The sequence below is a fragment of the Haemorhous mexicanus genome, chromosome 9 (assembly GCF_027477595.1).
Source record: "Haemorhous mexicanus isolate bHaeMex1 chromosome 9, bHaeMex1.pri, whole genome shotgun sequence".
In the NCBI taxonomy this organism is placed as follows: Eukaryota; Metazoa; Chordata; class Aves; order Passeriformes; family Fringillidae; genus Haemorhous; species Haemorhous mexicanus.
This window is the reverse complement of record NC_082349.1, coordinates 18,499,503-18,517,856: the sequence shown is the minus strand read 5'-3', so window position 1 is coordinate 18,517,856 and position 18,354 is coordinate 18,499,503. Positions and strand designations below refer to the sequence as shown.

The following is an 18,354-nucleotide window of genomic DNA, read 5'->3' as shown; positions in this document are numbered from 1 at the left end:
CCTGTGTTCTAAATGCTACTTTTTTTTCCTAAAAAAAATCCCTCTCTGCGTGCCCTCCAGTCCTCACTGGCTTTGGAGCATTCCCAATGAGCAAAGTTCTTCCATAACTTTATATTTTATTCTGCAGAATATGTGCTTAATTAAGATTCACATTTAATTAAAATAGCTTCTTCTGATTTCAGGAGAAGAGTAGCTTTATGAGATGAGAATAAAAAGTGCTTTTAATTTCATTAAAAGCAAAATGCAATGTCTTCAGAAATTTATGTTGCATCACTACAGAGCATGTGCCAAGCCTGTCTTGATTTACCTGACAGTGCTGTATCAGAGACAGGACTCCCAGCTGGAGAGTGTATCCTGTCCTGGATGACTGCTTTGAAATCACTTACTTGGAGTAATATTAATTCAAATTCCTGATAAATTACTCACTGTGATATGACACACTGTTTTTAAACTTCTACAGCCTTTTCATTAATAGATTATAGTGAAAATTAGAGCTAGTATTTTTTGTGTAGACTTCTTAATCATGCCATTTAAAGTAGAAGCTAAGCAATAAACATCTAATGAATGGCTTATGGTAAGTTTAATCTCAGAAGCTATGTTGCTATTGGTACAGATCAACATAACCATCTATCAATAAATTCTCAAAATTTAAAAACTGTAGCTATGACTTATGCATGCTAGTCATTCTCAATGTGCATTACATATGAGTAGTTTATTGCATTTTAGGATACTTGCAACCTAAATTGGTATCTATTAGACATAACAAATACGTTCCTTTCTAGTAGGGAATGTATTCTGAAATCTAACCATTCTTCTATATTTTGTAGCTTTTAATAATTGTTGTCTTTTAAAAGACCTGAAAGAAATAATTGTCATGGGTAATTATTAAAGGAATTCCTTAAGGTAATGATATTTGAGCAAGTCATCTGCAAAATATATTTGAGTTGCATTCCACAGAGTCCTTGGCTTGGGGTCCTTGGCTTTTTTCCCAAAGTGAAGTCTTCAAATTATTCTGTGGAAATAGTGAAGGAGAGTATAAAACTTTGGTGGTGCCCATAATCATTGGTGCTGTGCAGAGTTGCAGCTTTAACTCAACTGTGTGTGCTGTGCTTCTGCACCAGGAGTGACAAACTTCACATGGGCTCAGTTCACTTCTGTGTCCTTACTCATAGCCCCATCTCTTTCTTCATCAACAGAGTACCACAATGGATTTCTACTGAAGCACAGTATCCTTATATTCTGATTTGCAGCCATTAATGATAATGGATTTATATCTACTATTAATGAAATAAATGGAGCCAGTAGTGTAAAACTGTAAAGATAAAATTCATGGGTTCTGAATTACTGTACAAATAGCATATTAATGTGAAATCCAAAGTTCATAGTGCTTTGAAAAGGGATGCGTTATGCACCTGCATCCTCGATTGGGGAGCTTGAGTCTTGGTCTTTCAACATCTGGAGAGATCAAACAACAGCTCATCTGTCAAGAATGAGAACTTATGAGGCAGAATAAGCATGAGATTCAGACAAGCAAGATTGCAGGTGCCCAGATAATTCTCCTCACCAATGAACTCTTCCCCTGCTTGGATGACCAGTGTGTTTGAGAGACTGGAGGTGTCAGGTTTCCTTTCTTGCATATCCAAGTGGTTTGTTTTTGTTTAGTTGTGTATATTCATTGTTATTTGCAATACATATTCTAGAACTTTCTTTTCAGTAATTTTCACTTACTGACTGACCCATCTGAATTTAGTTGTTAAATTTACTAAATGTCTGACTAGCCATAAGCTGTGAAAAGCCAACCAGGGAACTGAAATGAATAGGAAGAAAACACCCTCACTAATTTCCCTTCTGACTGTTCAACTGACCCAAGAGCATTTACATTATTTTACCATTTAAGCAGTTAACTTCTGAGTTCTTAAGCACCAGGGACCTCTAGCTAGAGCAGCCACTTTGTTCAGCAATCCAAGATTTAAGCAGGTAGTATATTATTTATGGAGTGGAAATATAAGCAATTTTTATATTGTATATGTGATTTAGTATTTTCTGTGCCAGTTTTATTTCAGATTTAATTCTGGGACATGCTGTGCTACGTAGTCCTTTTGGATTTCTGCAACTGTTGCACTTGGAGCCATGCTCCTGCTGCAGAATTCCAACAGGAGCAAACATATGGGGATTCTTCCGTCCTTGGCTTGCCCCACCATTTGTTCCATGTTTTAAACCAACTGGTGCTGTACCCAGTAGAGTACATCTGTTACAGTTTATTGCTAGAAATTTGCAATTCATTTCAGTTTGCTGAAATAATATTCATGGCCAAGCATTAAGCAATTACAAAAGAGAGTAGGCAAAATTTTGCTGAAGTTTTTGTGCAGAACCTACTGCCCGGCTTGGGTAATTTGGGCACTCAACAGTCAGATAATGCTCTGACAGTTGAGTTTGATCATCCTGAGAAAATCAAGTATCCACTGAGATATCTCTTATGTGACTGTCCCTGCTCTGTTTTAATTAAGGGCAAAAAAAATTGCCATGAATAACCACTGAATGCATTTGGTTGCCACATCTTGCCTGAGGTACTCATCTGAGGAACACCCTGAACTGGAGCAGAGTCTTTGCTACTGGAATTACAGGGGCACATCCAGTAACAACCTGTAACTCTTTCTGAAAATCAGCAGCATGTAGGCTGCTAAATAGTTTATATGTTTTTTTAATGTTGTCCCTCACTTTTTGTCTCTGTGCTTCAGGTAAGCTGGGAGTTACTTTGTTGGGTTATGTTGTTTGCAGAGGTGAGATTTGTGGTTTGAGGGAAAATTGGATTACCAATCAGAGTAAGGCATTAAGTAGTTAAATAGAAAGTGACTCCTTCATATTTAAAATAAGAAGTCCCCATAATCAGCGCAATAAAATCTTAATACAAGAGGTGTTTCATCATTATCACCCTCTGAAGCAGATTTTTAAAATTAGGAAGAATCACAATATAATATTCATAACCCCATCACACTCATCATGTTTCTGTAAGTCAGTCTCGCACATCTTTGACATATAGTATCAGAACAAACACACTCTGCTCGCTACAGTGGAGATGTGTAGCTCTAAAGCCAAGGCTTTTTTCTAGGTAAACTTGCAAACTAATTCCAGAAGTTACAAGCAACAATGTGCCTGTTTTTGTTCTCCATCACAGACCTGAGTCTGGCTCTGTCTCTTGGATGCGCTTTGCACTCATCCCTTGAAATAAACAAGGTTGCTTTTGGTATAGAAATGTGTTACTTGCCTGATTTAAAAAGAGTTTTGGTTCCAAAAATTGGATTTAATTTGTTGAGTTACATTAGGGTAGTGCAAGACATTGCAAACTTCGTTCTGCCTGTGTTGTCAGACCACCACTATGACTTAAAAGTATGGCTACATTCCTGAGATTTATTTGTGTCCTTGCAAATAAAAGCATTTTAAGATAAATGAGTTAACTCATCAGCTCACTAGGCTTAGAAGGAGATTCTTTTGATGGGGAAATTGGAGCTTATACTGAAATGATGAAGCATTCAGAAATAACCCAGATCTTTTAAAATATTTTTGCTTGTTTTGCTTTACAAGTGTTTCTTGGAATGATACAATGAACCAGAATTGTGTTTCTATATGCTGTACATAAAAAAATATCTAGGAATGGAAACTGTTATTAAAGCTACTAAATATAATTCTGTTTTCTAGTAATCCTAGAAATGTCTTTAAATATTCATCATCTAAGTGGCGAGGACAATACAATCTAAACAAATTAGTATGGAGTTGGACTATAATGGGGAATAATTGCATTTGGTTTTACAGAGCACTGTAAATAAGTGTGTAAAGTGTGATCTAAGAGGCTTTGAAGGTGTGATCTAAGAGGCTTCAAATTATGGAAATTTGAATCTATATTTTAATGTCTTTTGTTTTTTTTCCACAGAACATTCTGGCTTTAAATCCCCGAAAACAAACACATGCAACTCTTCACTCAACTGCAGCAAAGAAACTAGTCAAGAAGCAATGGAAAAGGAATTCTGACAAAAACTGTTCAGTAAGTGCATGTTTATCATTGCATCTGGAGCATGTTTATCATTGCATCTGGAACAATCATTGAGGCTGAAATCACAGCTGTGGGAAAAATAAATTAGTGTTATTCAGTAGCCACATTTGGCTTCTACTTTGTTCCTGTAGATACAGAGTTACTTTGTGATGAGCTCTTTACTTTTCAGAAACTATTGCAGTCCATACTTTTTTCATTTTTGGTGATTTTAGTAAGTGTTTGATACAACTTTTTTGCCTTTGTTACGAAACCTGATCCCTCTCAAGTATCATGTCCTGAGCTCCTTGGTTTCCCCAGGTAGCCTCTTCTGCCACTTCCTCCTTCTCTTTCTGTTTTCCAAGAGTCACACTGGGCTGAGCAGCACTTCACTATCCTTTCTGAGACTTCTAAAGCTAATTTCATTTTGCTACAGAAGTAAGGGAGCCTGTCAGATGTGCCTATTTTATAGAAATACATACATCTTAGATTAAAACATGACTCTGGAATTTAAATTTTGTGCATTGTATTTTTCAGGAAATAGTTGATTTTGAAATAAATATTTTTCTTGCTGTAAACTGTGTATACTCTTCTGTATTCCTGCCATTATATATCATCATTTTCTCTCTAGGTATTTGAATTCCTAGTCTCAGTGTGATATTTGACTAATCCTATCAGAATTTTATGTCTCTTTGATCCTTCATCTGATTAGAAGTTTTGTACTGTTTTTTCTGTCTTCCTACAGGTTGTCTTATATAATCCTCTAAATTCAGACACCTTTTAGGTAGAGTACTAATTTCCTTATGGGTATAATGATAGTGGTGTCTTTTCATAGTGTTGCCAAAACACCTCCCACTAAAAAGGAAAATTCAGGTAGGAAGTTGATTATGTTTGTAATTAAAAATATGTCATCCAAAATCCAACAAAACACACAAACCCAATGAAAAATACCTAAAAGTTCCTCAGTTTCTTAAAATCATGAAATCCAGTATGAACAACAAATATTTGCTGGATAGGATAGCCTTAGCATTTCAGCAATGCTCTTAGTACAGTTTCCTGTTTTATAGTATTGATTATAAGAATCTCATTTTTGCTATAGCTATTATTCCTATTTTCTTGTATTTATTGGCTTAGATGATGTTATGTGAACTAGAAACTTATGTACACATAAACCTTCTGTTTGTGATCTTGGAGGATTATTTTGAGATGTCTGATCGAGATATTGCCCACAACTGTCTGTTCCTGCTGCAGAGAGTGTTGGGCTGCTTAGCAAGTGGCTCCTGGGCAGCTGCAGTTTACACTGTCATGTTTTCAGGTGACCTGAAATCAATACTGGGCTGTAAACTCCTCTGCTTTCAGAAGCTGTTTGTTAGGAGGCTCAGGTATCCATGCAGCAGGGCAGCTGGGTATCTGTGTAGTAACCTAATTAGCTGTTCCCATGTAAATAATTCTGGTTAGTTAAACTGTAACAGTCACAGAAATATTTTACTAATAGGTGTGTTAACACACATTTCCTTAAGCATTTTGGCTTTTAAGTCACTCTTTGTTATCCCTGAGCTGTTCTTCATGTCAGCCTTGCTTGGATTTTTTATTTAGTTTACCCATAAAGTGTTTGATATTTGCTGTTGATTTTGAAAGTGCATGGTTTTCTAGAAATTGTCTCTCTTCTTGTGTTCCTGCTGTTAGCTGTATGTGTGTACCTCACAGTGTCTCAAATATTTCTGGATTCCCAAGGTCTGAGCTTCTTGGGTTGTGCAAACACCATGGATTTGGATTCGTTGCCAGCTTGTGTGCCTTGTCTGGATTTTCAGTTGAGAGAAATTCTGAACATTGTCAAATATTTGCAGGATGATATTTTGGCATAGGCTTGGAGTCTAATAAACAACTTGATTTTACAGTTCTGCAGTACTGCTTAGAGATCTGTGCAGTTATTAGCACCCTGTCCTGACAGGAATCTGCTCATGGGGTACAGTTTACAGGATTAAAAGTCAGAAAGAAGCAAATGTGTATATGGGCAGATATAACTACTTTCATAGCAGATAATTTTAATACTGCATTATTATATATTATTTGGTTTGCAAGCTGTTGTAAGAAGTGTCAAGTGCTAGAAGGAACTGTAAAGGGATAGTCCTTATTTCTAGATGGGTAATGATCCTAGTTTTTAAAACTGGCAAACTTTTCTTCACTCAGAGATATGTAGCTTACTCTTACTGTGTAAGATTTACCACATAGCTTACTATTAGCTTACTATAGCAGAAAAAGCCCTGAAAAATGAAAAAAAAAAAAAAAAAATTGTCTGGTCTCCCATTACGTAAAAGACATCAGTAAAAAAATAAGAAACCTTTTACATTCTCCAGATCATTGTTGATGAATGTTTTTAATAAAAAAAATAAAATAAAATGGTTGAATCCTTTCATTGCCTCCCTAAATTAGGAAAGCTAATGTAGGAAAGGATTCACTGAACACAGTTTTCTGTTTTTATCTAAAGAGCCACTGGCGATAATGTTTAGGCCTGCTAATGAATAGATCAAGCTCCATTTGAAGGCCCTATGAACTTTATTTGTTTCCATTTCCTTAAAATCTAAATTTGGCTTTTAGCTTTGGATTCTTTTAAAGCTGTTCTGATGCTGCCTTTGCAGAACTACTGTTGAAAGGAAGGTGGGAGTATGAAAATACAAAACTAATTAAATTAACAGCCCTCAAAACTCTGAACAAAAGCTACATCTGCTGAGGCATGCACACAGTGACTTTGTAATGTCTAATAGTCTTCCAGATGGCAGACTTACATATTTCTTCAGAATAATTACTCAAGTAAAATTTTAACTCCTAACCTGCTCTGAGACACTTTGGGTTGCCCATTTAATGAGTTTTGAAGTGGAAACAGAATGTCAATATCTTTCCTCAGCATTGGAAAAGTATCCTCCTAAAGGAAGGTTCAATTATGCCTTCAATGAGTGCTATTGTTTATTTACTATGTTAGCAACCGAGTGTTGCTGTACGAATTATTTATACTTTTAGGTGCAAGATTAGTCAGCTTTCCTTCAGAAATTTTAACTCAGATATATGTATCAGAGTAGGAAAACTCTTTATTCCTGTGTCACCCTCAGTAACAGTGTTAGACCTGAGCATTAACACTCCTTTTTCTTATGAGTCATGCTGAAAAGGGGTATAAACACATGCCTCTAGTTATCTGGGGAAACAAAGATTTCTGTTGTCCAGAAAAAAAAAAAGTAAAAGAGTTTTGAAATAGCTGTTCTAATAGTAAGCATTTAAAAAGGGTGCAAAATTTAGGTCACATTTTAGATCATCAATTTACAGATAGAACAAAAGCAAAGGGATCAACTGTGAAACTGGGAGGATTTGCTTTGATTTCAGGTCTTTCCTAAGTAGTTCAGGGTTGTTTAGACTTCAGATAAATATTTTTGTTTGTGGTTTCTAACTCTTTATAATTCCATTTCTGTGTGTATTTTGTGCTTACCAACATTTAGGTCACCAACTAGGGGGCACACATTATGTGCATTTACATTGCACCCAGCACACTGATTTCCTTGCTTTATGAATAGGGTTTCTAAATATTATGGGACAAGTTTTGTTCTACCTTGTGCATGTGCAGGTTTGTAATTTAAATGAAATTCACCTCCACAAGTTTTATAACTTGACTTGTCACTGGAGAATTCAGTGAGATACTCTAGTCCAGGCTTCTTTTTGGTAATGAAATCTTGTAGATACCTACTAAGGAGAGGTGAGAAGTTTATGTAGATTCACCTATGTATTCAGATTTGCTTCAGTTTCTGCATTTAGAAATAATTGTAAGATTTGTTCCAGATGGAAATGCTGGAAGTATTTTAACACTACAAGAAGGTGAAAAGGAAATGGGGTTTAAATTGGTTTGTAGCTAATTGCCATAGCCTGTAACAGTATTGATTTTCTGGCAGTATTAGCATTGTTCTTTGTCCTTACATGTGCTAAGCCTGATCAGCATTGCGCAAAAAGAGCCTCTATTCCATGAACAAAATAATTTTGATGCTCACCTCTTTTTGGTTTTGGGTTTTTTCTTTTTCTTTTTTTTTTTACCCTTTTTGGCAAGGTCTCACTTTGGAAAAGAGACTTTAACTCTACTCTAATTCTTTACAGCCATTAGAGAAAACCAAATTCTTCACCTTGTTTTTTTCTGTGCATCATTAAGTTGCAACTACCAGATCATTTTGTGCTAATGATGGAGCATGAGATCTACAATTCAATGCAAGATATAACAGCTCATGTTGCTCTTTAAGTTCAGAGGACAAGGGTACTCCCTTAAAACAGTAGTAGTAAGAGCTTGCTAAAACTTCTAACTACTTTTCACTTTGATAGTATTTCTGTGGCTGTCACTGCTATATATAAACATCTGTATAAAGAAATTCTTTAAAAAAGGTATGTAAGTACCTCTTGATGTACCAGTGTCCAGGCTTGCATTGAAAAATCTGTAAACAAGATTACAGCTGAGATCTTTCTCAGCTATAATCAGTGTGTTACTCTAAGTGTTGCCTTCCAGTGAGGTGGGAAAAGTTCACATGATTTTTGTGCCAAATAATGTATCATGCTTACAGAATAATCAAGTTAGCATTTCACAAATAACTGATGGATTGAAGCAGAAATAGTGCAAATTGCAAACAAGTAGATATAAAACCCAGTACACCAAAGGCCTGAAACCAAGAACCTTAGTGAATAAATGCTTTTTCAGTGAATAATTTGTCCATTTCTAGACGTGTATTGATGAAAGATTCTATATTTATAAATAAAAAATAATCCCAAATATTGTAAAATAGAGAACACTCATTAAAGGAAATCAACTCAATTATATTTATAATCTAAACGTATAGTTTACCTTTGCAAATATTTATTTTTGTCTTCATTGCATATGAATATGCAAGTTTAGCTCTTTTCTGAATGGATATACAATGGCAGATGTCTCTCTAATCGCTGCTCTATTCAAACATTAATTGGTAGAACATATGTAGAATTCTACTAGTCTGAATAGGTATAGGATAGCAGCAGTCTCTTTAATCACATCACTATTCAACCACTAATTGGTGTGATGATTAAGGGACATTAGAGGGAGCACTTTGACATCTGATTCTTTGAACTGATGTCTGCTGGAGCTGTGCTGTATTCATCATGGCCAGACTGATTTCTTAAATAAAACGCTCTGATTCCCAAATGTGGAAAATATTGCGTTAGGATCTATTGAGGTGATTAGGGAATTTGAGAATGATTCTTTTATTTAACTAGTGATTGACTGTATATGCACAAACTATTCATATGAATAATACATGTGTTGCTGAGTATCAGAAAGAGCTGAGAAGTAACATCAAGAGATTTTCTCTTTTCTCATAGTGTCAATAATTAAATATTAATACGCATTTTAAAATGTACCAGTTTAATCATTTAGCAGTCAAATTCCTACTCATGCATTTTTTAGATTAACTAATTACTCTGCATTTTCTCTTATCGATAGCATATGCTGGCATTTATAACTCTTTCACTGGAATAAAGTGGTTTACATGTTTTTATATGATATCTCGTATACTGGGTCTAAGACATGCACATTATGAATTTCCTTGAATATTATGTTTTATATTAGTTTCAATATCTTAAGGTGTTTTCATTAGACTATCTCAATACCTTCTAACGTGCCTGGATGCAACAAATTCGTAGTTTTATGCACATTTTCTGTGTATTAAATAGCAAATTCCAGGTGATTGCAAGTTGTGCCAAATGCTTTCTTAGTACTGCGCAAAAGGTTCCTTCTCACCCCGTGGCTCTTCTGGAGTGCTGTGCAAAACCACCTCCAACCTTTTAGCTGCTGCTATTCAGAGTTCTTCAGGTTTGGTGTTCCTCTCATTTGATGTTGGATTATTCTTCTTCTGTAGAGAAGCAGTCACCGTTTAGTGAGCAGCATTTAGTTCCAGGTATATTTCTGATCTTAGCCATTTCAAAATGGAAGTGTTTCAGAGCTGCAAATTGTTTATCTTTGCACTGAATTATATGACAAAATGAAAAATGCTTATTTGCCTAAAGGGCTGAATTCTAGGTAAATCCAGTCCATTCCCCTTCATTAAAGCTGAGCAAATCAGAGTAGGGATAGGATCAGAAACCATCTTCACTGTCAACTTTCAACTTCTGCTTAGTATTATGTTCTTTCAGACGTAGAATTCTGTATACTTTCCTGTGGTTACTGGATGGAGATAAAGATGCCTTCTTATGCTGGTGGTTTTTTTTTTTTTTTTTTTTTTTTTTTTTTTTTTTTGGAAAACAGAAAAAATATCAAGACTAGCTAATCTTTCTTCAGACCTTCTACTCCCACCTTTTCTTTTTTTTTTTTTTTCTTTTGTAAACTATTGCCTATGCTGAAACCAAGATTACTCTTTGCTGTACTAGACTTCCCTCTTCTATAGTGAAGGCCATCAGACATGTGCTGTTCCTTCTGTGAGAGTGTTGGATTGTCTCGTATTTATGGCCCAAATTCTCACCCTTTAGTTTGGTTTGATTTTTAAATTCTCTTCTTGCCTTTTGAAATGTTTAGTATTTCTTTGTTCCCTGTTTCCATTATTCCACCAAACATTATGACAGTAGAAACCATTAGTTCATTAATTTTTTCCAATTAACCAAGTCACTGAGGTCTTGGGTGAATCATGAATCATCTTGATTCCCGTTATTTTTTGGTGATAGAAAAGATCCTAGTTGTTTTTCAGTTAGTTGCACGCTCAGTGGATATTTTTATAGTCTAGTCTACATTTTTAGTTGGCTTATGAAAATGGGCTGTGGCATAATTTGGGGGGAAAAAAGTTTATTCCAGATTTGCCACATCTACTCTGTCAGTTATTCTTGGCCAGTTTTACATGGCCGTGTTGGCGCTTTTTATATCACAATGTAAGTTTTAGGTTTTAATATATATGCTCCATTTTCTCTGCCTGGGGGTATGATTTCTGTTTTCACCCTTTTTTTCCTTTTCTTTCTTTTTTTTTTTGTTTCCCCTCCCTCCAATCCCCCTCTGTAGAGGAAAGCATTATGTCTGTCTCTTCTGACATTTTGGAACCACAAGCCTTCTAGTGGGTGCAAATGATAGTGCTCCATGCATTGCTTCAGTTAGTTCCTCAATGACTCAGTGATAAATGAGCTGAATCAGTCTGATTAAAAAGAATAAATTATTATTTTTTTTCTGTGCTCAAGCCTTCAATCCCATGTTCTTGATAAAAATATATTTTTTTTAGTTATAGTTATGGCTATACTGTGCTATCTTGATGAAGAGGACAGGGAGGGCTGTTGATTCTGCATCACTTATTTGCTCTGTTGTACATAATCTATACTTCTCTTCATTTTCTTCTCGCTTCTCATGTATATAGAACAGTTTTCTTACTATCATTTTACAGTTTTCTCCTCTTCCTTTTTAACTTAAATTTGCATGCCTTTCTGGTTTTATTCGCACAGTGTTTATGCAGTTCATTTATACTTAGAAGTTTATCTACTCTAGGTATGTGTCAGTTTCCCTGCTTTTATGATTTTGATTTCCAGGCCATTGTGGGGGGAGGCATGGTATGATCATAAAGGTGTGCTAAGAACACTCTTTTGGGTGAGTTTTTGAGTTTTTGTTTTGTTTATTTCCTGTTTGTTTTGTTTTGTTTGTGGTTTTGTGGGTTTTTTTTTTATTTGCTTTGCTTAGGAATAGTTCCCCTTTGTGAATTTCTGTAGGGTTTGCCCTTTCTCCTGCTTTCCTTTACTGATCAGTATAACTCTCAGGAGACATACCAGAAATTATATTTTCTGAAGTTCACCATCCTCATTCTTTTACCCTCACCACTTTCTGCACTTGGAATTGATTGTAATCTATTACAGAGGTAAGTCATTGATTGTAAGACGCTTTGACTTTTTAAATGCAACCTGTAGAGCACAGATCCTAATCATGGTAGCATATTTGATGTGATAACTGACAAACTTTGTTAGTAACAGTCATTTAATAAGGAACACTAATACAGAATTTTAAAATCAGTATCGACTCATACCAATCTTATCAATTCTGGTATGAATCTGAATGGACTTTATCCCTTTAGCAAGTGAATGAAGTCAGAATAAATACAGATTATAATTTTCATCAATATTCTTGTTTTAAAGTTCAATATAAATTGTATAGAATAAGGTAAACAATTCAAAGACATTAATTTTAAGATTATTAGTATTCGAAATATACAAAATTTATGTGGAATTTGAATCCCAATTTGTAAAGAATAGTTTCACACTGAACTGTAAAACAACTTCAAAAAGTTTTATGAGGATTGCCCATAGGGAGTTCAAAAAAATGGGATTGATTGGCAAAGCAGGAAATACAGAGAAAAAAATGAGAACTTTCAAAAGTCAAGTTGAGTCACTCTGGGTGAAAGAAATTAAAACAAATAGTAAAAGGTTATTCAGCTGTATAAAACAAATAGTAGAATATTTTCTTAAGCTATTTAAACTAAAAGAAATAAAAGAACAAGCAAAGTCAGTGTGAAGATAGGATTAAGCATCTTAGGTGTTGTCTGAAGTCTTTGTAAATTGTTGTCCTATTTTCAGTAAGATGGGAATGAAGCAAGAGGTGGCTAAATGGGCAGAAAAGTGCAGAAGTGGAAATTACATCAGACAGGCCAGAAGGAGAACTTGGAGTGTTTTATGTTTGAAGTCAAAGGGACAGAACAACATCCATAAAAGTATTGCAGAACAATTGACGTGAAATTACAAGCTTTGTAGTAGAGCACGTTCTTGATTAAAGAACAGGCAGTGCAGTTTGTGTGTGTTAAAAGACAGAGAACTGATGGGCAACTCTCGCTCTCTTGGTCTCATGTCGGCAGCATGCAAAACTTTGAAAACAAAATTTGAAGCAGGGATTTATTAAATGCATTAAGGAAAATGGAAGATAGAATAAGGCATATTAGGCTCTATTCTTAGGGATAAATCGTGACACACTAACAAGGGTTTTGAGTTTTTATTTTTGCCAATTAATATTGAAGTGTCATCTGCTTAGATTAGAATAGTAGCATGGATAAGGAACTGGCTAGAGGGGAAATGAGAGTGAGAAGTGCTTAAAAAAGATCTGCTGGGCTTTTAGCAGAGCTTTTTGAAGGATCAGTCTTCAGATTCATAACATTTAATATTTTCATTAATGAGCTTGACATAAATATTAGGAGCATGTTACAAGAAAGTCGACAGGCGCTGTCAATACAGAAGGTGCTAGAACATCATAAAGAACAGTATGACACTGAAATTTAGAATAAAAAAGATAAGAATAAATTTAATAGTGCAATTAGGAGGCTGTATAGCCAAGGGCTGAGGATGAGAATGACTAGGAGCATAATATCTGGAATTAAGCAAGAAGAGTATTTAGAAATACCAGCTGATCAGAGGGTGATGATTCCATGAACTGGGTAAGAAAATCTGAATGTAAACTGAATGTGAAAGCAAGAGGTTACTTGTGATTTTCCTAGCTGTCACTTCTAGTCTCCTGTATGCTTTAATGTTTTGGACTGTGGGGGTTATGTAGAATAAATTGCATTTGAATCACATCAGATACATAGTGAGCGTCATGGAAATGCTCATGGGGAAAAATGTGTCTGCCTTCAAGTAACGATCTGGTTAGTGGCCAGTAAACAAGGCTACACATTGAGCCCAAATGTTGAAAGGCTAATGATTTGGTGTGCCCTCTCTGTTGTTTTCTAAGTCGTGAAACACTTCTATGTAAAATAGCATCTGACTGTGTAATTAAAACTGGGTTTGCTGCATGTATGTGCAGGAGCCAAATAAAGTTTTGAAACCTTTTTAAGGCATTTTAAATTTAAGTGCCTGACTGTGCAATGCCTGTGTTTGTTTTATGGACTGTATGATCTATGGGTTCTTCTGTGTTCTCTAGCCATGGGTTCTTCTGGATTCTTCTGTGCCTTTCTTCAGCCTTCTATTTTAACAAACATTACTTGGGGAATGAGGTTAGTTGTGTACCTGAATGTTAGTTTCTCTCCTTTGTTTGTTTGTGTGGATCATTTGCAGCCTGTCTTTACTAAGTAACAAGTTGTAGCTAATAAATGTAAATTAATGCTGTTAAATATATATTTTAAGGTATATGCTCTCTGATCTGCTTTCTTTTCACTTGCTACTGATGCAAGTGCTATGCAGACATGAAATTGTGTTCGGGCTGATTTAGCTATATATAAAATTTCCAAGCAAGAATGCTGATTTTTGATGCCCTTCAGAAATACAATGTTAACATTTTCAGCATTTTGTGGAGCTTCATTGTAGGTTTGTCCTTAGCTAAATGATGTAGTTATCTTTTGTTTTAGCATTTCAAGTTTTTGACTCCCCTTCTAAGACTCCAATTATCCTTAAAGTTTTAGTCCCTTGCATAAGTGACATTTTATCCACTTTCTTTCTCAGAGGTGGTTGGTGAAAGAAGCCTTTCACTGCTGTGGAACAAAAGAAAAAGGACTGTTGGTGAAGCTGGTTTAGTATCTTTGTAACTCAGTGTAGCTCGTGCTGAATCATCAATACTTTGAGAAGTTTGGACTTAATGAGCATTTGTTTCTGACTTTTGAAGACAGAACCCATAAACTTGCATTTTAAAGAGAAGTGCTAGGCGGACAATTCCCTTTCCTTTCACTGCTGTCACATCTGAAATAATTAGAATGCATACATTCTGAAAATCTTTTAATATTCAATCCTACAATTTTTGGGGACAAACTTTCATTTCCTTATAATTCCACTTCATGTTTTACAATGCTTGGACCATTTTTCATACCCTCTACAATCTGCAGGCCGTCTTTTTTTTTTAGTGTAAACCTTTCAGAAGAGTCCAGTGAATCTCAGCCACTATTGCATCCATAGTAACTATGTAAGACTTGGTTGAATTTAACACATTTTAATTGCATAAGAAATCTGGTTTACATTCTGTTTCTCAAAGATTGTAACAGTAGTAGTATTGGTGAACAGCAATAACCTTAAAGTTGCACGTGTTTTACAGAGTCCATTGGAGACAAGAGGGCAGTGTGCATCAGAGTAGGTGGCCATTTCTTGTGCTGTTGCTGATGTTTTCTCTGGAGTTTTTCTTTTTCATTTGTTTTCCTCTGCATTTATTTTTCAGTGAATGGCCAAACAATGTGAGAAGGATCTTGCATATATTTGTAGCAATAAGACTGAAAAGCTCTGTTGCCACCAGGGCTCTAGAAAAGCTGTGGAGAGGTACAGGGCGTTGCTAGGCAACACTGCATGGCCACAGATAGTATTTTTCTTTTAATTTATTTATTCTTCAGTTTGAGTGTGTCCTGCTTGGAGCCATTTGGGTAATAGTTAAGCAAGCACATAGAAATCAGAGAGCTGCAGGAGTGGAATAAAGGAATGCAATAAAAAAATGTAAGAAAGGAAAAGCCATGACACATAATTAAACGACCAAGAGACATGAAATAATTAGTAAGGACTGGAGAGAAAAAGTAAACAGGCATGAGGAAATAAGAGCAGGAGAGAAAAAAACCAAAGTTATGAAAAAAAGAGAATAGAAAAGATAGCACTATTGAAGAAATATTAAAAATTGAAAGCTCAAACGGTTTATACAAAAGGGGAAGAGGGAGCTTACTGCATAGGAATAAGAATTAAAAATCAGAGATAAAAATGACTTCAAGAAGAAAAGGGAGAAATTTGGTAATGATGTTAAAAGAATGATGATTTTTGTTTCTTTTTGATTTGCATCATCCTGTTCATTCCTATTACTCTGTTTGCACATATGCAATAGTAGCAGTGACACTCAGGAGCTGGGGACTGATTAATAAGTCCAATATGTTTCCCAGAGAGGAAAAATAATTTAAAGTAAGAGTTTCAGTGTTATTTAGAAATTATTCAATCTGTCTGTTTGGAAATAGCATTTTCAAAACTAGGTTATTGCATTTTATTGAAAAAATGTAGATGATTATACCAAGGGTGTTAGGTCAGGCACTGGTTGCACAGAGGGAGTAGGTTGTTCATACTCTCAGAGTTAAACACGATAAGCAAGGCAGGTCTGTCCTATGCAGTGTTCAGGGAACTAAGAGGCCTTCACCTGCAATACTTGGAGCCATTTATAGGTTTAAATAGCGTAGCAATGTGAGGAAAATTCTGTGCCAGTGCCAGCCTGGCTGAGAGACTCATTTAATTAGCCCAGGAACTGTGCTACCTGGCCCAAATGTCTTGAGCACTGTTTGTGGGACCCGAATTAGTCTCCTCCCAACAGTGCTAAGCCAGATTCAAATCTAGGAGTCTTGCATTGCAGTTCTCTTCTCATGTATCTTGGCTCCATATGGACCTGATGGCATGGGAATTGCTGGAAAGGGGCTTGGCTGGTGCTTTGGGGCATGTTCATATTGTTCACCTCAGCTTGAACATAGCCATTTTCAAGAGACTAATAAGAAGGGGAATACTGCTGCCTGATCTGTCTGAAGACAGGCCAGAAGGTTTTGGGAGAAGAAAACTATTCAGACTGAGTCATGAAAGCTTCCAAAGAAGTAAAAACCTTACAAAGAAGACAGTAAATGAGATACAGAACCAAAAGACTGCATAGTGCCATAGTGAGGTATTGAGTAGTTAGGGCTCTTCTCTCTAACATGGTAAATGGAACTGAGACCTGAGGCAATATATTTATCCTGGATGCTGTCCTCAAGCTACATGTGAATAAACAAGCAGCATTACAGCAGCATTCTCTTAATGCTCTTTTGAATGCCTTGCTGTAGCTATACATAAGCCCTGTTCATTTCTCTGTATAGGAAACTTATTTTTCTAATAATTCTAATGTAATTTTTACAGAAAATAAATTAATACCACTTATTTTCTTAAATTTTTTTTGGAGGATTCTAAAGCTTGTTAAACATGCATGGTATCTTCAAAGAAGATTGCATTTATTTGAGCAGTTTTCCCTAATTTTCGATTATGCCTGTGTGTCTGTAAATAGATGGCACAACAGATGGTGAAAACTTCGTGGAATCTGCAACCATTGTAATAGCCTCATACCTCTGATTTTTCTGAATTTTTTTGAGAGGGAAAAAGCATTTTAAATGTATTTTCCTACTTGGTTATTTCTTTCCCACACCGTCCCCACCAAGACTAATCTTCTTCCTTAGCAGTGAGTGTAAGGTTTTGTTTTGACTAACTTGGCTTGATGCATGATATTTAAAAATAAGTAGTTGTGTTGACTATTAAACAGCTTTGTGAGGCTTTCTGCATTCTTTTTCATGCTTTCCTTTTTTTATTTTGCACTTCCATTTGTTTTTTCTGACTCTGTATATTAAAGAGACTGAGGTCGCTGTCTTACTGTATCTTTTGCAGTAAGGCTTGAGATACTAGTCATTGCTAAGTAAAGTAAGGGATGCATGTAATTATAGTAGTTTTCGCACAGTCTTTTTTCTGTATGGTATTTTGAAAACAAAAAGATTTAGCTGATTTTAGCTGATTTAGCTATTTTAGATGGCAATGAATTTAAAACATGCTTAAATACTTGGCTTTTCTGGACATCTCAGCACGTGTCTTTTGTAAATCAGAGAAAATGGAAATAGTAGAAAAATTCCAGCCTGGTTTTTTTTCTGAAGATATGTGATTTGTCAACCCACTTCTGTATCTTCTCATGACATGTCTCCTGTCACCTACAGTTACTTCTGAGTTAACATACAGTTAAAAACATAAGAGCTAAGGTAACATTTTGTTGGGTATTTGCACATGGTGTCCATACTTCGTAAATTTATTATTATTATTATTATTATTATTATTTTTATTTTTATTATATTATTATTATTATTATTCAGGTTTTCATAAGCTATGATAGTGATGGAAAATCTGAAACACAATGCCAGTATGTAACACAAATGCACCAAAGTCTTGATATAAGTGTTGTATTTTACTGTCTGCAGCCTTTTTTCTAGTACTTATTTCTTTGACTTGGATGGACACTTCTCAAGTGAATTGAATATTTCAAATTATTCCTCTGAGGAAATTTAGTCTCAGTTTCATATTTTCATTGCTTTGTTTCATTGCTACTTAAATAGCAATGTGATACTGACGCTAATTTTAGGTAACACAGTAACCCAGAATATAAGTGTATATACTCTTCTCTGGATAGTTCACCTGGTCAGATACCTGATGATATCTTAGTAATATTTCTTGTGGAATTGTTTCAGTCATAACACTGAAGTATTTCACATGTTGCTGTTTTCTTCTCCTAAGCCAAGCAGACAGAGAATGGCATTTTTCCTTCTCCTTCTACCAGACAGATAATTAAATAATTATAAAATAATAGTAATAAAATATGAAGTTCA

General features: G+C 35.3%; 1 protein-coding gene across 1 annotated transcript in view; it reads left to right on the top strand.

Moving 5' to 3' along the window:
* Positions 1–18,354, top strand: part of DPYD (dihydropyrimidine dehydrogenase) — a 342,395-nt gene that overhangs the window by 19,496 nt on the left and 304,545 nt on the right. Inside the window, exon 2 of the mRNA XM_059854310.1 lies at positions 3,929–4,039. Coding sequence (XP_059710293.1) covers positions 3,929–4,039 — 111 coding nt within the window. The remainder of the gene's footprint in view (positions 1–3,928; positions 4,040–18,354) is intronic.